Source organism: Panthera onca, chromosome B2 (genome assembly GCF_046562875.1).
Source record: "Panthera onca isolate mPanOnc1 chromosome B2, mPanOnc1 haplotype 2, whole genome shotgun sequence".
NCBI lineage: Eukaryota > Metazoa > Chordata > Mammalia > Carnivora > Felidae > Panthera > Panthera onca.
In genome coordinates this window covers 104,011,947-104,036,225 of record NC_138343.1, presented here as the reverse complement: position 1 = coordinate 104,036,225, position 24,279 = coordinate 104,011,947, and the positions used below count along the sequence as shown (strand labels likewise).

The window sequence follows — 24,279 nt, the reverse complement described above, 5'->3', positions numbered from 1 at the left end:
TTATTAATTATAACAATGTTTAGTTGGTAGCTGGGTGCCCAGGAGTAAATTATTAAAAAGAAAAGGAAAGAAAAAGAAAATGTATGTGCCCATTCTGATCTTTGTGGACCCTGTCCCACCTCTTGTCTGTCTTGGGGCACCTGCTTCATTTAAACCCCTAAAAAGTCAGTGGGACTAGTGCACATCTGTGATGGTAACTGTGGACACACACACACACACACACACACACACACACACACACACACACATATACCCATACATCCTCATCCACATATATGTGTATGTCTCTGTGCCATGTATGAGTTAAGACAATAGAGATTTTTTCATTGTACGTTTGCCAAACGTGGAAGACAATTTCATTTAAGCATTTTGATTTTTGTATGGACTTAAGAGATATCTATAAAGAAATCCTACCTCAACTATTCCTTTATAATCAGAAATATTATTTCTATTCTATGTATAGTTATTTTTAAGAAAAGAATGCTCTTCCCGTTAAACAGATTGCTCACTTTTCTTTGGCTAAAGAGCCATCACGCCCAAGGAGAGCCTTGGAGGATACTTGTAGCTTCTGGTGTTTTGCATTTCCATGAACATCAGAGATAATCAGTGAAATTGATGGATATTGTTTATTTCTTAACTAGAAAAAAATGCTAATAGATATTGGCCAAGCTGCAGTTGGGAAATCTGAATATTGTCTCAATCCTAGAGTGGATTACTATCCTCACTTGTCTACTCCTTTCAAAGATTCTATCCAATTTTTCTCCACAGCTGAATCTATCCTGATTACTTTGACTTTAGGAACACACAGAAAAACCCTCTGGAATTCCCCCTGCCACATATTGCTGCTGACTAAGAGTGAGCTTTAAAATATAGTTTCTTTTCTTCTTACTTTGCTTCATTGTTTTTCTCTTTTGCACTTATCACCTTCAAACACACTGTATAATTATGCATGTTTTTAATTCATTGTCTATGTTTCCCCATTAGTATCTGAGCTCCATAAAAACAGGACTTTTTGTTTGTTCCATTCACTGCTATATTTCTACTAACTGGAACCATGCCTGGCACATAGTAAGTGTTCAATAAATAATTGTTGAATGAAAAATGAATGAGTGGAGGGATTTTACGGTGGTAGGCTGTGGTTATAGCTTTGTTACCAGCTCTTTCGTGAACCAGCAAAAAAACCACTTAGCCTTATTGAAGGAGATGGGTAGTTTCTGTCACAGGCGTCACTGAGAATTTAATGAAACACGACTCTTCCCAGAGAATGCACATGCTCAGTAAAACACATTTACAATAAGTTTCAGAGGCTTACCCAGGGACCCTCATAAAAATTTATTTCTAGCTCTAAAATTCTGATCACCTCTCTTGTGTTCCTTCCATAGAATAATTCTTTCTTGCTCTCCCTTCCTCACCTTCCACATTTTCACCTCTTAAATTTGTTCACTAAACAATTTTTTAAAGAAGAGGTCAGATTTTCCTGTCATTTTTGCAGGTGTGCCCAGAACTCAAAATTCTTTACTGTTAAATCTTCGATGGACTATCTTATCTTGCTGAAGATCTAATTCCCACATAGAGTTGGTTGTTTCTACATGGAATTGCCTATAAACATTAAAGAACTGGTTTTGTTTCTTCTTCATTTAATTGACCCTCCTCACCCTCATTGCCCTTCAAGCCAATCTACTCGAGAACATGTTGCTGGTTCTTCACCTGTGACATACCCTTGCCCTTCATTTCTTTGGATTTCTCATCTTTTCTGAATCCTTATTTTCTTTAAGATGTCTTCCATTATTGACACACTGTTGGTTGTTTATTTCTTGGATTGTAGTTCCCTTAGCACTTAAATGCTTTTGTTTCTGTCACTTTCTTTTTTATTTATTACTTAGTTGAAATGATCTTTTATCCCTCCCTTGATACTCTAAAATTTTCAAAGGAAAAGAAATATACCCTTCTTTTGTTTTTATGATTCTTCATCTGTTCTCCATACAGTTAGTATGAAATGAATGTTAATGACATATTTTAGCATATGAAGCATTTCGAAAACTATATTAATATCACTTTGTAGGGTAATAAGAAGGTTAAGATACCTTCAAGATGTTTACTATCTTATTTGGAGTAAAGGATTTAATGGAAGTACATGATGATATAGAGTATATAATTTTTTTTAATTTTAATTTTATTTTTTTAATTTACATCCAAATTAGTTACCATATAGTGCAAAAATGATTTCAGGATCATTTATTCCTGAATGCCCCTTAATGTCCCTTACCCATTTAGCCTATCCCCCCTCCCACAACCCCTCCAGTAACCCTCTGTTCTCCATATTTAAGAGTCTCTTATGTTTTGTCCCCATCCATGTTTTTATATTATTTTTGCTTCTCTTCCCTTGTGTTCATCTGTTCTGTGTCTTAAAGTCCTATGAGTGAAGTCATAAGATATTTGTCTTTCTCTGACTAATTTCACTTAGCATAATACCCTCTAGTTCCTAGAGTATATCATTATTAACCAATCATGAACAAGGTAGGCACATGAACTATTGGCTTACTAGACTCAACATTTGATCTTGTTTATTCTATGAAAAATCCCAAAGAGCAAGTTATTTTATAGATCTTTATTTTTTATTTCTTAAAATAAGCGCTATGCCCAACGTGGGCTTGAAAACACTACCCTGAGATCAATAGTCACATACGGTATTGGCATGTGAACCAGCCAGGGGCCCCATATTTTGTAGATCTGTCAAGAATACTCAGTGGTTTAAATGAAGTGGGATGAGAGAATATCATTCATGACACTGGGAAATAAATTCTTTGAAATTAAGTGAATTAAAAAGTTCCTTTCATTTTTTTTTTTATCTTGGAAGTGAGAAAGGAAGTGTTTCATGAGAGGAGATAACTAGTGGGGTTTTTTTGGTAGGAAACTAAGTGGAGCAGTCACCTCTGAAATCAGTCCTCCCTGTAACTATTCAAAAGTCATACTCCTACCCAAAAGCTTATTCAAATAAAGAATTGCAGTGAACATTTGTGGTGTTTTGTGAAGTAAGGCATTTTCCTAAGTATTATAAAATCAATTGCATTTACTTTCTTTGGATGTGACAAAGATGGAAACTTCTTAATGATTAATGCTTTTTTTTTTTTAAGTTTATTTATTTATTTTGAGAGAGACAGAGAAAGAGAGACAGAGAGAAAAAAGAGAAAAAATCCCAAGCAGGCTCTGTGCTGTCAGCACGGAGCCTGACACGGGGCTTGAACTCACCAACCAGGAGATCATGACCTGAACTGAATTCAGGAGTCAGACACTTAACCAAGTGAGCCGCCCAGGCGCCCCATGACTAATGTTTTTTTTTACTCTAATCCATATTTCTCTAGTTTCTAGGACAAACTATCACAAATGTTGTACAAAAACAAAGCAGACGGGTTAAAATTTACACTTACCTTTCAGGCTTGATGATTGGAAATATCATTATATATGCCCACACTTTATTTTTTATTTTAAAAGAGAAATCAATGTCAGCTTCCATTTCCTTTCACACAAATAGAAGACGGTTGTGAAACCAAAGCAGTACCTTGAGATTGACTCCCTATTTGAACTTTTGTTATGTTCTTTATAAAAATTCAAGTGAGTCATTAAAAGTTTTTGATTACTAGTACTAGGAAGTGGGTTCAGGTTATAATCATATCCTTACAAACACATAGCACTACACTTTCCCCACTGGTGAAAGTACCAATTAGTCCATCTTACTTCCTCTCTAAAGAGTTCCTTCAAAATTCCCCTTTTATGATGACTACACAGGTGAACAATAGCAACAACAACAACAACAACAACAAAGCTTTCTCATATGATCCACGCAAGGAGCTTCCTGGTTTCCATGTGACCGCAAGTCCTACCTCAGATATTGGAGGCGGCATTATCACTTTGTCACGCATTCTTTACACGTGTGCAGCCCTGATAGGCTTGTGTTCCGGAGGACAGAAAAATAAGCTTCATTTTCGATCTTTAGGTTCATAGGCAAATGTTTTCTTTTGGAGAAGACTGTGATCAGATTGGAATTTGTGGTGTGTGGCCAATTAACATTCGAATCTGGCCCAGAGCAGATAAGGCTTCTCCCCTAAGCACTTAACACTCCAGAACTATGTGGCAAGCACAAATAAAAGATTACATGAATACACAGGCTTTATCTAGTTCAACATTCAGTATAAACCGAAAGACATATAAAATCCCCACATCGAGGTACAATGTATTAATTGTTTCATCAACAGGCATTTATTTAACTATTCTAAAAGGCGTATGTGATGTTCTCAGTTAGGCTTTGTGCCCAGGAGGTCGTCAGCCTCAAGTGAACACAGAATAATCTTTAAAAAAAAAAAGGAGCTATAGCTTTTGTATGCTACATGCAAAACCACCAGAAGGGTAGTCAGTGAATACTGTGGGGATTCTGGGCAGGCAAATTTAAGTGATGCCAGCACAAATAACCGTAAGAGTAGAAGTTTAGCTAGATCTAAAGAATTGATGGTGGGGAAGATACTGTGCAGGAAATGGCTGGTGTCCTGATGACAGACTGAAATTCCAAATCAGTAAGGATTTTGTTCCAGAAGCAAAGGGAACCCTTAAAACTTATTTTTTTTTTTTTTTAATTTTTAAAATTTATTTATTCTGAGAGAAAGAGAGAGAGAGCACACCTGCATGTGCAAGTTGGGGAGGGACAGAGAGAGAGGAGGGAGAGGGAATCCCAAGCAGGCTCTGCGCCGTGAGTGTGGAGCCCAATACAGGGCTCGAACCCACAAACCATGAGATCATGACCTGAGCCAAAGTCAGACACTCAACCAACTGAGCCACCCAGGCACCCCCCCGCCCCAACAACTTATTAATGTGTATGCATTGGTGAAATGTACCAGGTCATATTATCAAATGATTAATCTAGTGGTGGGGGCATGAGCAAGGGGGAAGAGTCAGAGATAATGCATGCAACACTGTAGCAGCAGTTCCTGGCTCCCTGTACTTGATCAATAAGCAAAAGCTGTTAATATTAAAGAGAACAAATAGTAAAATATTGCCGTAATCTAAGTGGTGATGACAAATTGGACAAAGGTTGTGATGAGGGAAATGAAAAGGAAGGAATGAATAACAAAATACATATGAGCATTATTTATGTTTTTCTTTGCCCTTCTCATGCTTGTGAGTGGGAAGAGAGTGTCAGGGCTCACTTGCTGTGAGCCAAGCGGGATGCTGAGCCTAAGGAAGGGGAGGGATGTGACTACCTGGAGAGGAAGGAACCGCACAGAGGCTTTCCTGGCAGTGTTGCTGAAACCCAGATAGATGCAGGTGAGTCCTATGGAACTGCCATAACTCAAGGGACCATGGATCCAAGCCTTACGTTTAGACACAATAAATGAATAAATGTGATTATGATTATACCCTGCAAACTGTAGGTGTTTTGCAAAAATGTCCATGTCACTGATGTCCCCCAAGCCACACTGGTGAAGATGATTGCTGGTTTTCTCCATTGTCACATGTGTAACTGTGAGGACAACAAAAAGACAGACCTAACCACGAGTTCCCACCTGGGCAGTCCTTCCAGGTGACTTTCCTCATGGGTGGATAGGCCAAGCTGATCTACCCATTTCCTTTTCTGCAGTTTCTGGGAGGATACCAGTAGTAGTCTGGGGCTGGTTTTACAAACTTGTTTTTTTCAGGGTCTGTTTACTGTGGTGTGAGGCCAGCTGTCTTGGCTGTAAGGGAGGCATTGGGAAAAGAAATTATATGTTAAATTTTGTAAATGTTAGCCAGCAGTTATTGGGAATAGGTTTTCTCTTTTTCCAAATATAGGAAGAGTGGTGCCTGACTGGCTGAGTCTGTAGAGTATGTGACTGTGGATCTTGGGGTCATGATTTCAAGCCCCACACTGGGCATAGAGCTTACTTAAAAAATGTAGGAGGAAACTATCACCATTTGATTGGAATTATGAGTGTGCTAGATACCTACTTTGTGTTAGTCACTAAGGCAGCAGAGTGGACAGAATAAGACTACTAGAGGAAATGAAGAAATATTGACGGAGGCACCACATCTGTTTACATGTTGATTTTCTTAAATTTTGATTGACATCTACATTATCTAATATGTTGATATTAAGTAACAATGCATAAATTCTGTTTTTTTAAGCCTAATTTTGTCTTTTTTTTTTTGTAAAATAAAGAACCTCCAGTTATCACACTATAGCTGTAGCCTTTTTGACTTAGTAAAATGGCCTACTGCCACCTGGTGGCAGCGTGTCCTAGTCCAGAGAGGACAAGCAGGACAGAAAAATCACTTGGGAGGAAACTTCCGATACAAACACATCTAGAGAAGTGAGATCACGTTCCCATATTTACTCATGTTTCATCATGACCTCAAACCTAACATGTCTAAAGCCAAATAAATAATTTCTCCCTTAAATTAGTTTTCTTAAAATGGGTGCTGTTTATCAAGCAAGAATGCGTCCAGGCATCAAACACTCTACATACATCGTTTTTCTTACTTTCAAAACAAACCTACAGGGCAGTTACTATTATTCTCACTAACAAATGAAGAAATCCAGGCATAGGGAAGTTAACGTTCCCAGTGAGATGCTGTAGCTCTTAATCATTATCGTCTTGTGCCTTTAATGTGTTGCTGGGCGCATTGTTCTTCAGCCATCCATATTTGGAACCCTGGGGTCATGTTTGCTCCTCCGTTGGTCTCACTGTTCATCCGTAAGCACTTGTCTCATACCGATTTGAGATTTTTCTGCTATCAGTTCTAACTGCCAAAGTTTCTGCTTCAGATCTTTTATAGTATGTAGTTTTTATAGCATGTTCCTGAATGACTTTCTTAAATTTTTAAAGTGAATTACAAAATAATATAAAACAATATATTATTGCAAATATCCAAATTATGGAGAAGAATGCAGAGTAAAAAGTGAAAGTTTTTTTCTTTTTTTTTGCCATCACTTTTGTTATTGTTCACTCATCTCCAGAGCAGTAAGCACATGTAATTTTTGTTTTTGTTTTTTTTTTTTAATTTTTTTTTTTTAACGTTTATTTATTTTTGAGACAGAGAGAGACAGAGCATGAACGGGGGAGGGGCAGAGAGAGAGGGAGACACAGAATCTGAAACAGGCTCCAGGCTCTGGGCGGTCAGCACATAGCCCGACGCGGGGCTCGAACTCGCATACCGCGAGATCGTGACCTGAGCCGAAGTCAGACGCTTAACCGACTGAGCCACCCAGGCGCCCCTGGTTTTTAAGATATAAATAAAACTAATATTTTGATTACTCTGCAGTTTACCCTTTTTCCACCCAGTAGTATGCCTTGCAGATCTTTCTGTGTCTGTGCTACAGAATTTACATACCATAGACACTGGATAAATGTTTACAAAATAAACCTTAGACTTCAATCACATACTCCTTTCATCCAAAATAACATCATGCTTTTCGCTCCATTTTCGTCTCGTTGAAGCATTTCCTTCCCCTTTTTGGTTATTCTTAATCAAGGTCTCTTTCATGGCAAGTATGGCATAGCAATACACGTTAGTTGCATTAAAGATCAATGAAATGTGTGTGCCTGACTGTGTGTAGTGTCATTTTATTGGGTAATTTTCCCCATGTAAACCAAACTCTAACTTATTATTTTCAGCTGTCTCATATAAATTTTTAATTTTTTTTACTATTCCTATAACTCAGTAGTTCTCAAATTTTACTGTGCATCAGCTGCACCTGGGGATCTATTAAAACCCAGATTGCTGGGTAACATCCCACAGTCTCTGAATCAGTAGATAAGGGACGTGCTTGCAAATTTCCTTTTCTAACAAGTTTGCATGCTGATGCTCCCGATCCAGGGACCACACTTGGAGGATCGCTGATTTGTAAGACTCTCCCTGATCCGTCCTAGGGTATCCTGATCCCTTCTCTGCACTCACTGTTTACTGCACACAAGAACTACAGCTGAAAGCGCTGAAAGTGGCTGTGGCGGACACGCAGGGCTGGGGTGTGCGTGACCTTCCAGGATGGGGCCAACAGGGACTCTAATGTGCAGAACGGAGAATGACAGTTCTGCCATGGGCTCAAACCACAAATTAAGGAACAATTCTCCCATGTGCAGATGGTGGAAAGAACTATCGTTTTCCCATTAGTCTGTGCTGCAGCACATGCTCTTATGATTCAGTTTATAGTGGTTGCGTCACCACTGAGTATGAAAGGTGGCATTGTAATGCAACTACATGCAGAAAACAATTGTTTTATTTATATTCACTTCCTGATGGTAGCCGGCCAAGTAAAATTCCAGGTATTAACTGAGTTGATGCGTCCAATCAAATATTTACATGCATTTCATTGTTACTGTGGATTCAGTGCTTGTGTGATTTGCCTTGTAAAATGAGTGTACCGAACTATTATTCAAGAATCTAAAATTGGTGACATATAAAAGGATTTTTCAAAAAAAATTACTGCAGAGTTCCTTTCTATAAATGGTGTAAAATTACTATATCTTTAACCATTTGATTTACAAAAACTGCTTATTTGTACATATATTTTTTATTTTTATTTTTTATTTTTTAAAATTTACATCCAAATTAGTTAGCATATAGTGAAACAATGGTTTCAGGAGTAGATTCCTTATGTTTATACATATATTGGGCAGAGAAAATACATCATTTACAGAATTAATTATCCAAAATACAAATGTAATGTATGTATCTAAAACATATAATGGAATATTTATTCTTGAAAATAATGAGATATATGAGACATAATCATACTTCTAAGAATTTAATCTGCTAGATAAATTATAATTCTTGTAAAGGTTTAAATATTTACATTTAGAGCAAACATTTTAATGTTGACGCCATAATTAATGCACTCATAATCAGGAAAATGCATTGGGGTTGATCAGTATATTTGACCTATGTTGCTAATGTGCTTAAGATATTTGTGCGAAGAAACATCGCCATTTCTGGAAATGGACTAAAAAAATACTATTACTTATTAACTATTAGCTTTCATTAAGCATTCAACTGTCCATAAAAATATGTAGTGTTTTTTATGTGTTGACTTAAACTTTATGTAAATGGCATTGTAAGAGTATGTATCATTCTTCAACTCCCTTTTGTCCCTGAACAATTTACTTGTTTTAATTACTGTGTGGTATTCTGTCTTATATCTATAACCAAGTTTGTTTTTCTATTCCCTTACAGTGGACATTTAGATTGTTTCCAATTTTTCAATGCTAGAATTCTTCAGTGAATGCTGTCACGATTTATTTCCTTGAGCACATATGGTGTGTAATCTAGAAGTGAAATTGAATAGTATATGGATATGTAGCCTTATTAGATATTGTCAAATTGCTCTCTGGAGTAGTTGTACCAGATGATATTGCATCTGGTACTGTATGAAGGTTCTTGCTTCACATTTTTTCCAATACCTGAATGTAAAAGTTTTAAATTTTGTCCAGCTCGAAGTGTGACATTTCATTGTTTTAATATTTAATATTCCTAATATTCCTAATTATTGGCACCGATAGAGACTGTGCTTCTTTTCTTATTTTTATTAGCAATTGGGTTTTCCTTTTCTGTGAACTGTACAATTATGCTATGCCAATTTTTCTACTGTTTTGTCTCTTTTTTTAAAAATACTGATTATAAGTCTCTATGTAATCTGACCACTATCCCTGTTCTTGGTTATATACTTTGCAAATATTTTCTCCAGGTCTGTGGCTTGTATTGTAATTTTGTTTCATGGTAATCTTTCAGTTGTTGAAGTTTTTGTAGTGTAAGAAATATTATCAATCTTTTCCCTTAAGGTTTTTATGTCTTTTTGTTTTTCTCTTATCTAAGAAAACTTCCTTAGTCTGGTGTCCTCAGAGAGTTTTAAAGATTGCTTTTTACACTAGGTCTTTATGTAGGACTATGTTGTATGTTGTAGGTAGCATCAATTAATTTTTTCCATATGGATTATTTGTGGCACTGGCATTTGTTATTGAATAATCCATTCTTAAAAAATTTTTTTTTAATGTTTATTTTAATTTTTGAGAGAGAGACACTGCGAGCCAGGAAGGGTCAGAGAGAGAGGGAGACACAGAATCCAAAAAGGCTCCAGGCTCTGAGCTGTCAGCACATAGCTCGATGTGGGGCTTGAACTCATGAGTGGTGAGATCATGACCTGAGCCGAAGTCGGACGCTTAGCCGACTGAGCCACCCAGGTGCCCCTGAATTATCCATTCTTTTACCTCTAATTTGTGTGTTTGGGTCTGTTCAAATTTTTTTAAATTAATTAATTTTGTTGTTGTTGTTCCATTATTCTATTGACTTATTTCTGCAGTTGTAGAAAAGCGTGCATTTTTTAATTTTTCTATGAATTCGTTACATAGCCCCTTGGAATGTTTCCATGCCTTCTATAATTTCAGTCAGGTAAACAATAGTCTGTGGACATCAATTTGGTCCTTGCTGTTGAATCAGTGTGGCAGTCATTAGTGTAGTCTACCAAATGATTCCAGCTCTCTTGCCTTCTGGGAAACAGTGGGATTGCATTTCCTACTCTCTTTGCATTTGGGCACAAACATATGACTTGTTTGCAATGGCTTCATTCTTACGTAGAAGCTTTAAATAGAAGCTCCAGGAACCAGCCTGTGATTTGCCACATGTTTTATCTCCTGCCTCAGCAATCATGGAAGCATGGAGATGGAAATGCCCTGGTAGACATAGAGATAGACACAGAGTAGAGCCCCAAGTGACCTTTGGTAGACATGCAGCTGAATGAAAAACAGATCTTTGTCATCTTAAGCCATGGAGATGTTTTGGCATTGTTCATTACTCCTATGAAGCCTGGTATATCCTGACTGATATAATTAATACTGTGTAATTAGAAACTTGATTGGCAAAATGGTAAACAAATACCTTGGCTTTGTCAGGTAATGATTATAGTTTAAGGTCTCTCTTTTCACTTCCTTTCCCCTCTTCCTTCCAATTGTATCACCCTCAGTGCACTCATACTCCCCAATATCCATGACATGTCAAACCAATTGGAGCCAATTTCTGATGGCCTGCATATCCTCTAACAGGCTACAGTTCCTCACACAGCCTGTATTTCTTCCTTCAAGCCTATATTTTCTCTCTTTGAGTGTCTACATTTTAGAAGATGGTACCTGAAGGGGTGCCCGGGTGGCTTAGTCGGTTGGGTGTCCGGTTTTGGCTCAGGTCATGATCTCACAGTTTGTGGGTTTGAGCCCTGCCTCGGGGTCTGTGCTGACAGCTCAGAGCCTGGAGCCTGCTTCGGATTCTGTGTCTCTCTTTCTGCTCCTCCCCCACTTGCACTCTGTCTCTCTCTCTCTCAAAAATAAACATTAACAAAAATAAGAAGATGATACCTGAACAGATAAATGTTTTATCTAAAATCTGAGATGATAAAGTTCAACTTTTTGACCCTAGAGTGGGAGGTCATTAGTGAAAAGCATATTTTCTCAGCTTCCTCTTAGTATCACCTTGGTGTCTACCGACTTGATATACATCTTAGACTGGCTCTCATGTTAAAATCCATAATTCTTTGCCAGGGTTGCTCACATTCACACATTTGTGTGTTCAGTATCGGACTCATATTTCTGGAATGTTCAGGATAGGAGGGTAAAGATAAGAAGTGGGGGTGGCACTAAGAAGACACTTCCCAGATGGAAGTATCTTTTTCACATAATCTCTCCACCAATGAAAATTTCCTTTATATTTGGTAAATTACTCCTAAACATGCAAAATCATTGCATCTTATGGTAGGTTTAGGTAGTAATGGATGAGGGGAGGGAATTAATGTCCAGAAAACTACATTTTTAATTGTCCACACTTTAATATGAAGTGTATGAATCCTTTGATTGGAATGTTTGCCTCCTAACACCTAGAAAGTGTTGGGTGAGGCAGCGAAAAGTTTGATGGTGATGATGAGTAATTGTAGAGCATGGAACCCAGCGGGCTCAGATGGCAGGCCCACCCTGGAGGCTTTGGATTTGACAGAAGGAGGACACATGACCTCTCAGACAGAATGCAGATGTGAGTAGGGACGTGGTAGCAGGCATCAGCCAAATTCCTAGTTTAGAATTTTTAAAAGAGTCCTGGTGAGGGTTACAGACATCCAGAAAAATCATCTCAAGTATCAAAAGCTACCATTTATACCTGTGATAGTTTCACTAAAGAATAGTAAACATTTCTGATGTTAGAATACTTCTTGCCAAACTTCCTGTTCTTTAAAAAATAATGGTTGACTGGTTAACTAAAGTTTCCATCTGTTTCTTTTTAGGTGGTTCTTTGGAGCAATCAAGAGAACAGATGCAGAAAAACAACTATTATATTCAGAAAACCAGACTGGTGCCTTTCTAATCAGAGAGAGTGAAAGCCAGAAAGGAGATTTCGCCCTTTCAGGTATGGGCATTGTTTGTGTGATCTAAATATGGGTTTGAGAGTCTGTAGTCATGAACCTGCTGTGTGAACATGGACAGGTTAATTTGAAGTTTGCCTTATTTCTTATTTTCATAGTAAGTACCAAAATTAAATCTGAACTACCCAAGAGTAATATAGAAATTAACAAACAGTTTCTAACTATGGATAGAAGTTTCCATATGAAATGAAGATTAAATAGGTCTGGCTGCATTTTCTCACTTTTGTATTATCTAGGGGTTTCTCCTTCTAGGGAAATGATAAGCAAAAAGTAGAAACTACATTGTTGTCAAATTTGATCTTTCCACAATACAGTTTCAATTTTTGTATTTCATTTGCCTTTGCCTGGTCGATAGAAAATGAATTGAAATGTTGGATACAAATGCATTTGGTTAATCCCTTGACTTGTAAAATTTGGTCAAATGTAGTTTTTCAGCTAAAGAGTCAAATACATGTTGACTTTACATTGTCTTAGGAAGGAGGAAAGGCCTGAGAATTATCTTTAATAGTTACAGGTGCTAATATGCATGTTTCTGCTTTCATGAATCTGTCTCTCAGTGTAGGTTGCAAAGCTATTGAATGTCCTTTCTTAAAGACCATTTAGACTCATCTGTCACATGAGACTTTTTCTCTCCTTGCTGTGCTCTGACCTCTGTATTGTCTGGGCCCATTGTATGTTATTATCCCCTTTAAAATGTGTACTCTGTTTCTCCAACTAGACATAAACCTTTTGGGGGAAGAGATTTTGCCTTCCTTTATCCCTGTTGGCCTTTGGTAAATGTTTATCGTATCTTATTGTGTCTGCCTGGCTCACTGAGCTGGAAGTCAGCATGGCCTTCGTGGTGCAGTAGTGAAGCAGGCCCTGAGCCCACGTGTCCTGGGAACTTTGATTGGACCTGAACTCAGGCCAGACTATATGTGTTTGGTCCCCAGTTTTCTTCCTCACACCAGGAAGTCCCAAATATTAGGACAGATGGATTGGAGCTGGAAAGGATTAAGGACAGTGGTGTTGAGGCAGTTTTTTTTTCAGAGGCTCCATCCTTCAGCCCCTGCCTATACCGGGATCAAGTTAATATGGTGTTCTCAAATCGTTTGGTTCCAGCTCCACCCCTACTTAGTTAGAGGATGCTCTTCTGGTTACTGTTTTTGAAATGTACCCAAGTAGGATGAGCCTCTGACCTTTCCAATCTTGCTTATATCTAAGGTAATAATCAAAGAATTTAATGACTGATATAGGTTGGGCATTAGCCACTCAGAATTGATGCCCTATCAGCCTGTGACTTCTTACCAGTGCACACCTATATATACCCAGGTGACATAAGTGAATATTTTATTAGGTATAATAACTTTTTTCTTTTTCTTTTTTTTTTTTTTGTAATGTTTATTTATTTTTGAGACAGAGAGACAGAGCGTGAACAGGGGAGGGGCAGAGAGAGAGGGAGACACAGAATCTGAAACAGGCTCCAGGCTCTGAGCTGTCAGCACAGAGCCTGACGCGGGGCTCGAACTCACAGACCGTGAGATCATGACCTGAGCCGAAGTGGGCCGCTTAACTGACTGAGCCACCCAGGCGCCCCTAGGTATAATAACTTTTTTCTGATCATGAAAGCAGTATAAACACTTTTATATGAACTATCTAAAATAATCTAAGGTATCATAATCTAAAATATCACCTTCTGAAGATATATTTTTAATATTTGAATAGCTTTTCTGGCAAGCTTTTTTCTGTGCTTAACCTTTAAACATATTTATTTAAACAAACACACACACTCATATTCAGAAAATAAATTGAGATCATCTTGTACAGAAAAATATGTATAAATATAAATATGTGTGTGTATATACACACCTATTTGTATGTGTACGAACACACACAATGGTTCTAGGCTCCATTTTTCTTATTCTTTCAGTATCCTTGAATATTTTTTGCATGTCCTTTAATATTTGTCTATATCATTATTTTTAGAAACCCTCCAATCTTCCATCGAATGGGTATCTATTGAATGGGTGTTAATCTATTTCATATTTTGTATATTTTCATTATTTTTAGTTATTTTGCTGTTATGAAATACGATATAGTGGACATCCTTATAGATAAATATTTGAAAATTTTCATGAGAATATTTACTCAGAGGAAGAAAAACATGTCTTTTGGAAATCTCTGTGCTTAATGATAAGAAGAGATATAAGAGGATGTCTCATTTAAATGTATCCGTGTTTGTTTATTTGGCTTTCCCAATACTTATATGTAAAATTAGGTAATCATTATTTGGCTAAAAGCGAGATTAAATGTTTTAGATTAGCATTAAACACAGAGAAGAAGAATATTTCTATGAGGAAAACAAACTAAAAGTAGAATTGCCTGAGTCATATCTTTGAATAATGCCCAGACTACAGTGACTATTCTGAACACTTTCTAAGTAGAATATTATGGAACAAAACAGCTTTACGGGCTTAGAACAAAATTACAAGGATATTGGCTGTTATGTGCTGAGAATACTCTAGCGCTTGCTTATGGATTTAGGAAGCTTTGTAGGCCTTGCTCGGAAACCAGCATATCATTATGGATTCTTTTTGAATGAAGTCAAACAATTTAGAGTCTTTCAAATGAATTATCTGATTGCTGTGTATTCACTGGGGGACAAAGTAAATGCAGGCCATTATATTCTACTGAAAGGAAAATTTTCTTATTAGCCAGAAGGAGGGCTATCCAAGAGAAAAATGGAAAGAAAAGGTCTTCAATATGTCTACATTAAAACAAACAAACAAACAAACAACCCAACTACTGACTGTTGATTACCACTAAGGACCTTCAGATACACCCGTCATAGATTTATTTTCTAGTGCAGTTGTCCCCTTAATCAGCCTGAATTGATGGTCTTCAATTTTGCTGACTGCTATGCTGCCAAAGGAGGGCCAATAATACCCCTTTTCTATCTCTGTCTTTCCTACGTGAGTTTTCCTTAGAAGTATTGTCTTTATTCCTTGGGCGGCAATGGCTTGCAGCTGTCAGAGAAGAGCTTCATGAAGAAGCATGATTTATTGATGCTGGGGCAGGCTTGAAGCAGCGGCCCAAGGTTGGGGTGGGTGCTAATTGGTTTGTTGTGATCCTTGCATGGCTGTCGGCTCTGATGAGGTCTGAGTAGATCTGGAAAGAGAGTTAGGGCCATGACACTTCTCCTAACAGCAAGGCACTAATTAGCTGTGAATTACAGCTGCACTTTTGGATATTACATATTATATGTGGTAGCCAGAGAATCTGTCTTCATTAGATGCATGACAGGTAGTTTTAGTAGCCCTACTGTTATTTGTCGTTGGTAGTGAATTGTTTTTCTGATGAAAAATATAAATTTTCGATTGCATGTCAACTTGTTGGGCTATCTTTTGACTTCAATCAAGTACTTCAGAGGAATTATTATTGTTATTACCATTAATATTAATTTGCTGTTTGGAGTTCTGTAAGCATTTATATTACTGTTTAAAGTACACTTTAAGGAAAATACACTTTGAAGGCTAAAATTGAGCTGCAGGTGGGTTTTTCAGAAGAGATTCTGCATTGCACATTGTAATTTTACCTTAGGCAACTCTGCATATAAAAACCTCTAAAGTTGTAGAGAGAATTCCAGATTCATTGTCAATGAAACCCTTTTAAGAGCAAACGATAACAGATTGGAGATAGTTGAAAAATGACTACATTGAGGACACGAGGCAAAAAAAGCTCATCAGCAATATTCAGGGAGATGCATTTAGAAGTTGATATCATTTATTTATACATTTGCTTATTTCTTCAACAACATTCGAGTGCCTACCATGTGCCAGGCCTCTGCTAGGTGAAGGCAGCAAAGGCAGCAAGGCACAGTCCCTGGACCCAGTCTTCAGGAAGGTACAGCTGTCTAGTGAGAGGAGTGGAGGCAGGGGCCCAGTCTCTGAGGGGGAGCAAGAAGGATTCACAGAGGAGGAAGCATTTGTGTTCTGGACCAATGATTGTTACCAGGTAGCAGTGTGGGAATGATTATTCCTGGCAAGGCAAGTGAGTGGAGTTGTATGTCTGTGTGTGTGTGTGTGTGTGTGTGTGTGTGTGTGTGTGTGTGTGTGTGTGTAGCACGGATGGAGAAGAGGAGAGAAGGAATGGCAGAAAATGAACCTGGAAAGGAAGGTTGGAGCTAGACTGTTCAGGGCCTTGTAGACCACGTGAAGAATTTGGATCTTGTTCTACAGAGGGAAATTTTAGACAGAAAGTGACCTGGTCTGACTTTTCTGACCAGGGATGAGGTTTGCAGGTGATAGTCTGAGGAGTGTTAGGGCAAATACGGTAGCATCCCTTGCAGCTGTTTGCAATCACAGGTGCAAGGCAGCAGAGTTCATCAGCATTCTGCACAGAGGACGATGGGACCCAAGCTCAGCTGGTCACACTAAGGTTCTGCCCTGGCACAGGGTATCCCCAGAAACCACAGGGCCCCTCTGTTGCTCTCCTTTTCTTATGAGGCAAGTGTGGGAATCACTGAGGACTCACAACAGCAGTCTTTGCTTTGGTGCTAAGCAATCTGAGTGTGGGTATCAACTACTTGCAGGGCTATTTGGAAATCCCAGCACGTCCGGGCTTTGGGCACTGTGGGAAACTGCAGCTCATTTTTTGTCTGAGGAAACCATGGGGCCTGTAGCAAGTTGTGGTCGGGTGCAGTCCCTCTTTCTGGCCATAGGGGGTGATAGTGAAACCGGCTCATTGGGCCCTCGCCACACAATCAAGAAACAGCTCCTAGGGTTCTTTACTAGAGAGTCCTGCTTATCTCCAATGATGACAGCCTGAAGCGGGGCAGAGGTATGGCGAATGGAGAGTAGGAAACGGAAGTGAGAAATATTTAGAAGATGGAACCGACGGGAGTTGGTAGTTGATCAGAAGTAGGGTACAATCAGGATGCAGAAAAATTAGGATGACTCTTGTACCTCTGACTTGAGTGATGGGGGAACAATGTGACTTTAGTCAAAATGAGGTATATAGGAGGAGATGGCTTACAGGGAGAGAGGGGAGAAGACCAAGGGAAGAAAGCTTAGAGATGTTTGAAGCAATGGACATATGGTGGACATACAAGTAGCCACTATCTCTTTTTTGACTTGTTTTTGAATTTGAGCAGAGTGCTTCTAGGATAAATTTCCATTACAGTGAACATGTAGGTCCCATGGAATATGCATGACTTTTATGATACTTTGTGATTACTATGAAGTCCCTTCTTCAGAATATAAAATAGGCCTCTGTAGGGACATATTTTTAATTTTATTTATTTATTTAAAGTTTTATTTATTTGTTTTGAGAGAGAGAGAGAAAATATCCCAAGCAGGCTCTGCACTGTCAGTGTGGAGCCCAATGCAGGGTTTGAACTCACGAACTGGGAGATCGTGACCTGAGCTGAAATCAAGAGTCTGACTCTCAACTGACTGAGTCACCCAGGCACCCTGGGATATATTTTAATTTTAAAGTAAATATACTGAAATACTTAGACCAAATACATGTTTTGCCTTTCAAAGTAATACATTTTTTAGAATTTATTTATTTATTTTGAGAGAGAGAGAGAGAGAGAGAGAGAGAGAGAGAGCAAGATGGGGCAGAGAGAGAAAGAATGTTCAGCAGGCTCTGCATTGTCAGTGCAGAGCCCGATGGGAGTCTTGAACTCATGAACGGTCAGATTCTGACCTGAGTGGAGATCAACAGTCAGAGGCTTAACCAGCTAAGCCACCCAGGTGCCCCACTCTTCAAAGTAATAGAATGCCATTGCTTAAAGTATTGCACAGATGGTAAAAGTGTCTTACAGAAAGGGTATCACTTTTGTTAAAGGCCCTTAGCTGGGGCAACTCTGTGTTCATTCACTGAGGGCAACTTTGATACTTGAAAGTGGCCAGAATTATCTCAAGCAACTTTCTGAATAATATGGATGAGTAACCTGAGTGATACCATGGATACAAAGTGCTGTAACTTTTTCAATATTTCTGCATGTCTTATAAATTAATTCTGATGGTAATTCAAAAGGTAATGAGAACAACAGTGGCATCATTAGGGAAGATGCGTACCCTTTCATGTTGACCTTGCGTGTATCCTTCACATTGAACTTACGTATTCAAAGATTCATCTATATTTATGAGTAACTCTTACACTGTAGGTAAATATGTGCTTCTCACACTAGATTATAAACTCGTTGGGCAGAAGACAGACACTTTTTTTTTGCTTTTGGTACATTCTTCTCCTCTATCTCCATAGTTGCCACATACTTTGTAAAGCCAGTAGAGGCTCAAATACTTACCTCTTTACGCTGTAGTCTACCAGGAACAAAGACAAGCAAGACCATTGTCACTTTCTTAAACTTCTAAAATCTGGACCACGCAAGATCACAAATAATCCTCTTATTTGCTGTGCTTCAGGCTTATTTTAGACAGACTATTTCTAACCTTGACAGGTTAGTTGTTTCCAGGTAATAAGACTTTTGTAGAGCAGACAAAATTGGAAAAGGACATCACTTCTATTGTGGCCTCTGTCTCTCTGCTGGCATAGGGGTCAGACCCAAACTCACTTCCATTGACCACTGAGATGCCATTATTGCACCCAAACTTTTTGAGATCTGCTGACTCGTTCTAATGTGTTGCTGGCCCAATGGCAAAAGGCTGTGTGTTTTGTTACCAGTCCCCTGAGCTATCCATACATTCTTCATTTAAAATTAATGTGGACATAGTGGCCACAAGAGTGTGTCAACAGTTCTATTACTATTAACCATGAATGTAAATACAATTGTATCTCCCAAGTAGGAGCCCATATTAAATGGTTAGAAAAGATTGCTCCTTGAATTTATTATGCAATGAAACTTCTATGGATTCTGGGAGCATTTTGATATTGGTTAAAGATGTTTTGCTTTTTAAAAAGTGCACATGCTGCAGAAAGAAATTTTTATGTTAATAACTCCAGTATCTCATATAAAATATATTAAATTTTAAACATGTTGGTGCCATCTTAGAAAATGCCTTTTAATTAAAGTCATAATTTAGTTGTATCCAGCTTAATTGCAAATATCATTGCCTGTAGTAGCAAGTGGCTTTTTTTGTGAGTTATGATATTTCTTAACATTTCCTTTTCTTAACACTACTACTGATAAATTATATTTCAAATGTTTTAAATACTCTATAAAGTTAAATTAACATTTTATTATCTAGTGCATATATCTGTGTTTATGTCTGTACATATACAGACACAAAGAGATGCATAGACAAAGAATCTTTTCTCTAGAGCACTGGCTCATGGAAAAATCTTGTCTATTGAAAATCTATGACTAACATTTCTAGAAGTCACAGTTCTTTAGCATTCTTCTTTCACTTGTCTGTGAATACTACATACTAACTTATCTACATTTTCTTTTCTGGTTTTGCTTACCTTGTTTTATTTATTTAAAAAAACCCTCTCTGTATGAATATTTTGAGCTATTTGGAGGAAAACACAATAAAAGAAATGATGCATATTATTGCTTTTTGAATGTAACCTTATAATAATACATTTCAGATATTAAATAAATAAGTAGGAAGTTGATAAGTCATGTGGAGGTCGGTGAAATTGTTTCCTTTTTGTAATTCATGAAGTCTTCCATTCCGTTATTTTTTTTTTTCATTTTATTAGTTGCCACATTAAATGTATTCTTATTTATATTTTGTCCCATTTTTATACTTCTAGATGGAGGTAGTGGCTAGGTAAGAATTATTTGAGTTAGCATCCTCCTGTTTTCTATTCAAGAACATACATAAGCCAGAATCAGAGCGGCTCTGGAAACTGAGTCTATCAATCGATAATTTGTCAGACTCTGGGTAGATATTCTCCCGACTTCAGTGTGACTGTAGATGATCTGACATAAGTGGCAGGAGCAGATTTTGACTTTCACATCAGATCAGGGCTAGCGACGAAGGAGGAGGGGGGATGATTTGACCTGTGCTCAGTGTGTGTTTCTGTCTTAGAGAGCCAGGACATGCAGCTACCAGGAAACCAGGCAGCCATTGCCCTCCTGAGTAGAATGACAGGGGATTCGGGCTGTCCCTTGGCAACCATGTGTAGTCCCCTCCTTTTCTGCATCCAAATGGGACAGCTGCTTGCAGCACAGCAAATGTTGTACAGATGGAAGATGACAATGATAGCGTGTTGCAAACTGAGTGAATTTAACCTCATAGAAAGAAAGAAACGAGAACTTTGCTCTCTCGTGATTGTGTTTTTCACGCATTCTTCTGGTTAAACAAACAACTCAGCATTACTGTCTTAGTCGGTTTTGTGTGCTATCACAAATTACCATAGACTGGGTGGTTTAAAACAGCAAGCATTGATTTCTCACAGTTGTGGAGGCTGGACGTCCGAGATCAGGCTGCCAGCAGATTCGATGTCTGATGAGTGTTCCTGGTTTGTAGCCGGCTGCTTTCTTGCTATATTCTCACATGGTGGGGAGAGAGAAAGGGAGAGAGGCTTTGCATGTGAGCTCTCGTCTCTTCCTCTCCTTTATAAGGGCGCTATCCCTTCATGAGGATTCTACCTTCATGGCCTCACCTATACCTAATCACCTCTCAAAGGCCCATTTCCTAACACCACCACAATTGGGGATTAGGGCTCCAATGTACGAATTTGAAGAGGAGACAAGCATCAGTCCGTAATGATCACAAAGGACTGAATTCTGTTCTTTGTCAGCAGGAATGGCAAGGGGGCAAGAGGAGATCCACCTTTCTTCCAGCAAAGCCACGAGGGCTGAACAATTGATAAACACTGGCAATATGTTCACAGGCTTGGTGCTTTAGCAGCCTTCCTGTGTGTGCTCTAAGAGAAAGAAATGTACACTCATTGAATTGGATGGAGAGGAAGACCAGTGCATATGTTTTCTGCTGAAATGCCAAGCTTTTTTTTCTTTCAACGATGAGTATAATGGGAAAAATAAATAGAAGTAATGAGATTCTGTATATGCAATAACAACCTTTCCCAACTTATGTTCCAGAATGTGAGGTCTTTGATAGGCCAGAAGTGGTCCATAGAACAGAAGATTTAGGAGTTAAATGCATTTGAAAAACATTCCCTCAGCCCTGACTCGACAAAGCACGTAAAAGTCTTAGAAGCTCTACAGCAAAGAAATTTAACTTTTCAACCCAGAGTTTCCAAAAATCACTTGATTAGAGAACCATTTCTTTTTCTATAAAACATGGTTTAGGAAAAAATGATAGTATAAGAGATGATAAACAATAATCAGAAGATGTAGAGAAAACTCATACTCATGAGATATTCACTAAAAGGAACAGAAAAATTTTTTGAAAGCATTTGATTTGCAGTTATAAAATTCAAGCAAATAAAAATTCCATGAAATTAGCCATAAAAAGCAGCATGAAAAGGTAATAGATCGGAGATAGCAAACAACAAAATTGCCACTTTAGGAATGTAAGGAGAAAGTTGAGGTGCTCTTGGACAGAGAAGAAAAACAGATGAAAATTTGTGAGGGACGATAATGCACAAACTGGAGACATTTCTTGAAATTTATAAGGATAATGAAATGCAAGCAACAGTTAAATATGTGGTAGAAGAAAATTTTCCTGAGGTGAAGAAAAAAAAATCTGTGCTTGTAAATTAAGAGGACTCACATTGTTGCCGCAAAAAGATCCCTACCTAGTGTATCTTTTCAAAATAATTTAGTATCAGAGATAAACAAAGAATTCTGCCAGCATCCAGGAAAAAAATAATTTCAAAAGAATGAAAATTGAGTTAAGAATTCTTTCTCTGCACTAAAAATCAACATAAAAATTAAAAAGAAAAAAAGAAACAAAATTTAACCACTTATAAAAGACCAAAAAAAAAAAAAAAAGAAAGAAAGAAAGAAAGACAGAAAGAAAAAGAAAACCTCCACCATATAAAGTATTCCTTCTTTCCCCCACCAACTTTACTAATAAAGTTGAAAAGATAACTGTGTACATTTACCTAAATTCACCAGTTTTAATATTTTGTGACATTTATTTTCTCTCCCATCACTCATATCCCTCTTTTTCTTTTTAAATGTTTATTTATTTTTGAGAGAGAAAAGGGAGAGAGAGAGAGATGATCTAATGCGGGTTTTGCATGGATAGCAGAGAGCCCAATGTGGGGCTCGAACTCATGAACCATGAGATCATGACCTGAGCTGAAGTTGGACACTTAACCAACTGAGCCACCCAGGCGCCCATTCATATGTCTCTTTATATAGACATATATATAGAAATTACAGAGATCATATCCCTTCCCTTTAAAAACTTTAGTATCAATATGTATGTCTTAGGAATAAGGACACTCTTTTACATTACTATAATACCATTAAACTTGAGAAATTTCACAGTGATAGAACAATATCATCTATTATAGTGTATATACTCAAATCTCTCCAAATGTCCTTGCTACGTCTTTATTTATTTGCGTTTTGATGCAATAAAGGATTATGCATTGCATTTGGTTATTGTATCTCATTAGTTTCTTTTATCTAGCAGAGTCAAAGCCTTTGATAACTCTCCTTTGCATAGCCCATAAATTCTTATCTACCTTGACATTTCAGCCCTTCATAGTACTGCTCAAGGCTGTCTCCCAGCCTAATCTTTCATACTCTTTTTAGTCAAACTGTGCTTCCTGCAAGATGAACACCAGCTATTACATGACCATGCCTTGCACTTCCTCTCTTCCTAACCCTTTTTTTTTTTTTTTAACTTTCTGTAAGCAAGGTACTCGGACTTAGCATAGTGTCTTGCATGTAGAAAATTTTTTTTGATAAATGTTTACTAAAGGTTGAATTGTTTTAATAGTTTGCTACAAATTTTTTTCTCACCTCACCTTTTCTTTATGTAGAAAAGCAAATTTAAAAAATATTGGGAGGAATATTTTGAATTTTAAAAAATCATTTATTCATTGATTCATTCACCATAAAACTTTAATTTGTGTATGCTATGTGGCATAATTGTACAGACAGCTAGCTCACACTATCACAAGCATTTGATTATTATGCATAGAAAGCGGTTATATGCAAAATACTTTTAGAACCAAGAGAAGAGAACAGTTATTTCCTGGATTAATAAAGGAGGGCAGGGACGCTTGGGTGGCTCAGTTGGTTGAGTGTCCAACTCTTGATTTTGGCTCAGGTCATGATCCTGTGGTTGAGGGATCAAACCCTGAGTCAAGGCTCCATGCAGAATGTGGAGACTGCTTGAGATTCTCTCCCTCTCTCTCTCCCCCACTCCTGCTTGTACATGCACGCGTGCTCTCTCTCTCTCATAAGTAAGTAAGTAAGTAAGTAAATAAAAAAAAAATAAATAAATAAATAAGGGAGGGCATTACAGGGAAATGAGACAACAGTCAACACTACCCAATAGTGAGTAGAAGTAAATGGAAAATACTATTCACAAAATTATTTTTTTGTTCAGATAATGCGCATTGTTAAGAACCTTCCTACTCTGAAAAAAATCAGATTATGCTCATTAGATTGAGATAGGAATTATTTGAACCCTTTGACAAAAAAGGTAGAGATCTGTAAATTATTCATCCATTACTACCCATATGCTTGAATAACTATCAAGGTAGTAGACTGTATATATTATAAATTTGATCATGATAAATTCAATATGAGTTTTATTTTTGAATAGCATGATAGTGCCAGAACTGAGATTTAAACCTAGGTCTCTCTGGATCTTGGGCCCAGATAACATATAAACTTAATGATCTCAAAGTGGGAAAAAGAGGAAAGATTAAAAGAAAAGTCGAGCAGTGGAAGACAGCAGGAAGCAAAGAGAAGAACATTTGAGAAGAGATGGTGTTGAGTTCTGGATTGAATAGGAAATGAATCTTGGCTTCGGAAA

General features: G+C 37.7%; 1 protein-coding gene across 1 annotated transcript in view; it reads left to right on the top strand.

The window, feature by feature from the left end:
• Window positions 1-24,279, top strand: part of FRK (fyn related Src family tyrosine kinase) — a 107,905-nt gene that overhangs the window by 37,963 nt on the left and 45,663 nt on the right. The window contains exon 2 of the mRNA XM_060616447.2: window positions 12,281-12,402. Within this exon, the coding sequence (XP_060472430.1) occupies window positions 12,281-12,402 (122 nt within the window). The remainder of the gene's footprint in view (window positions 1-12,280; window positions 12,403-24,279) is intronic.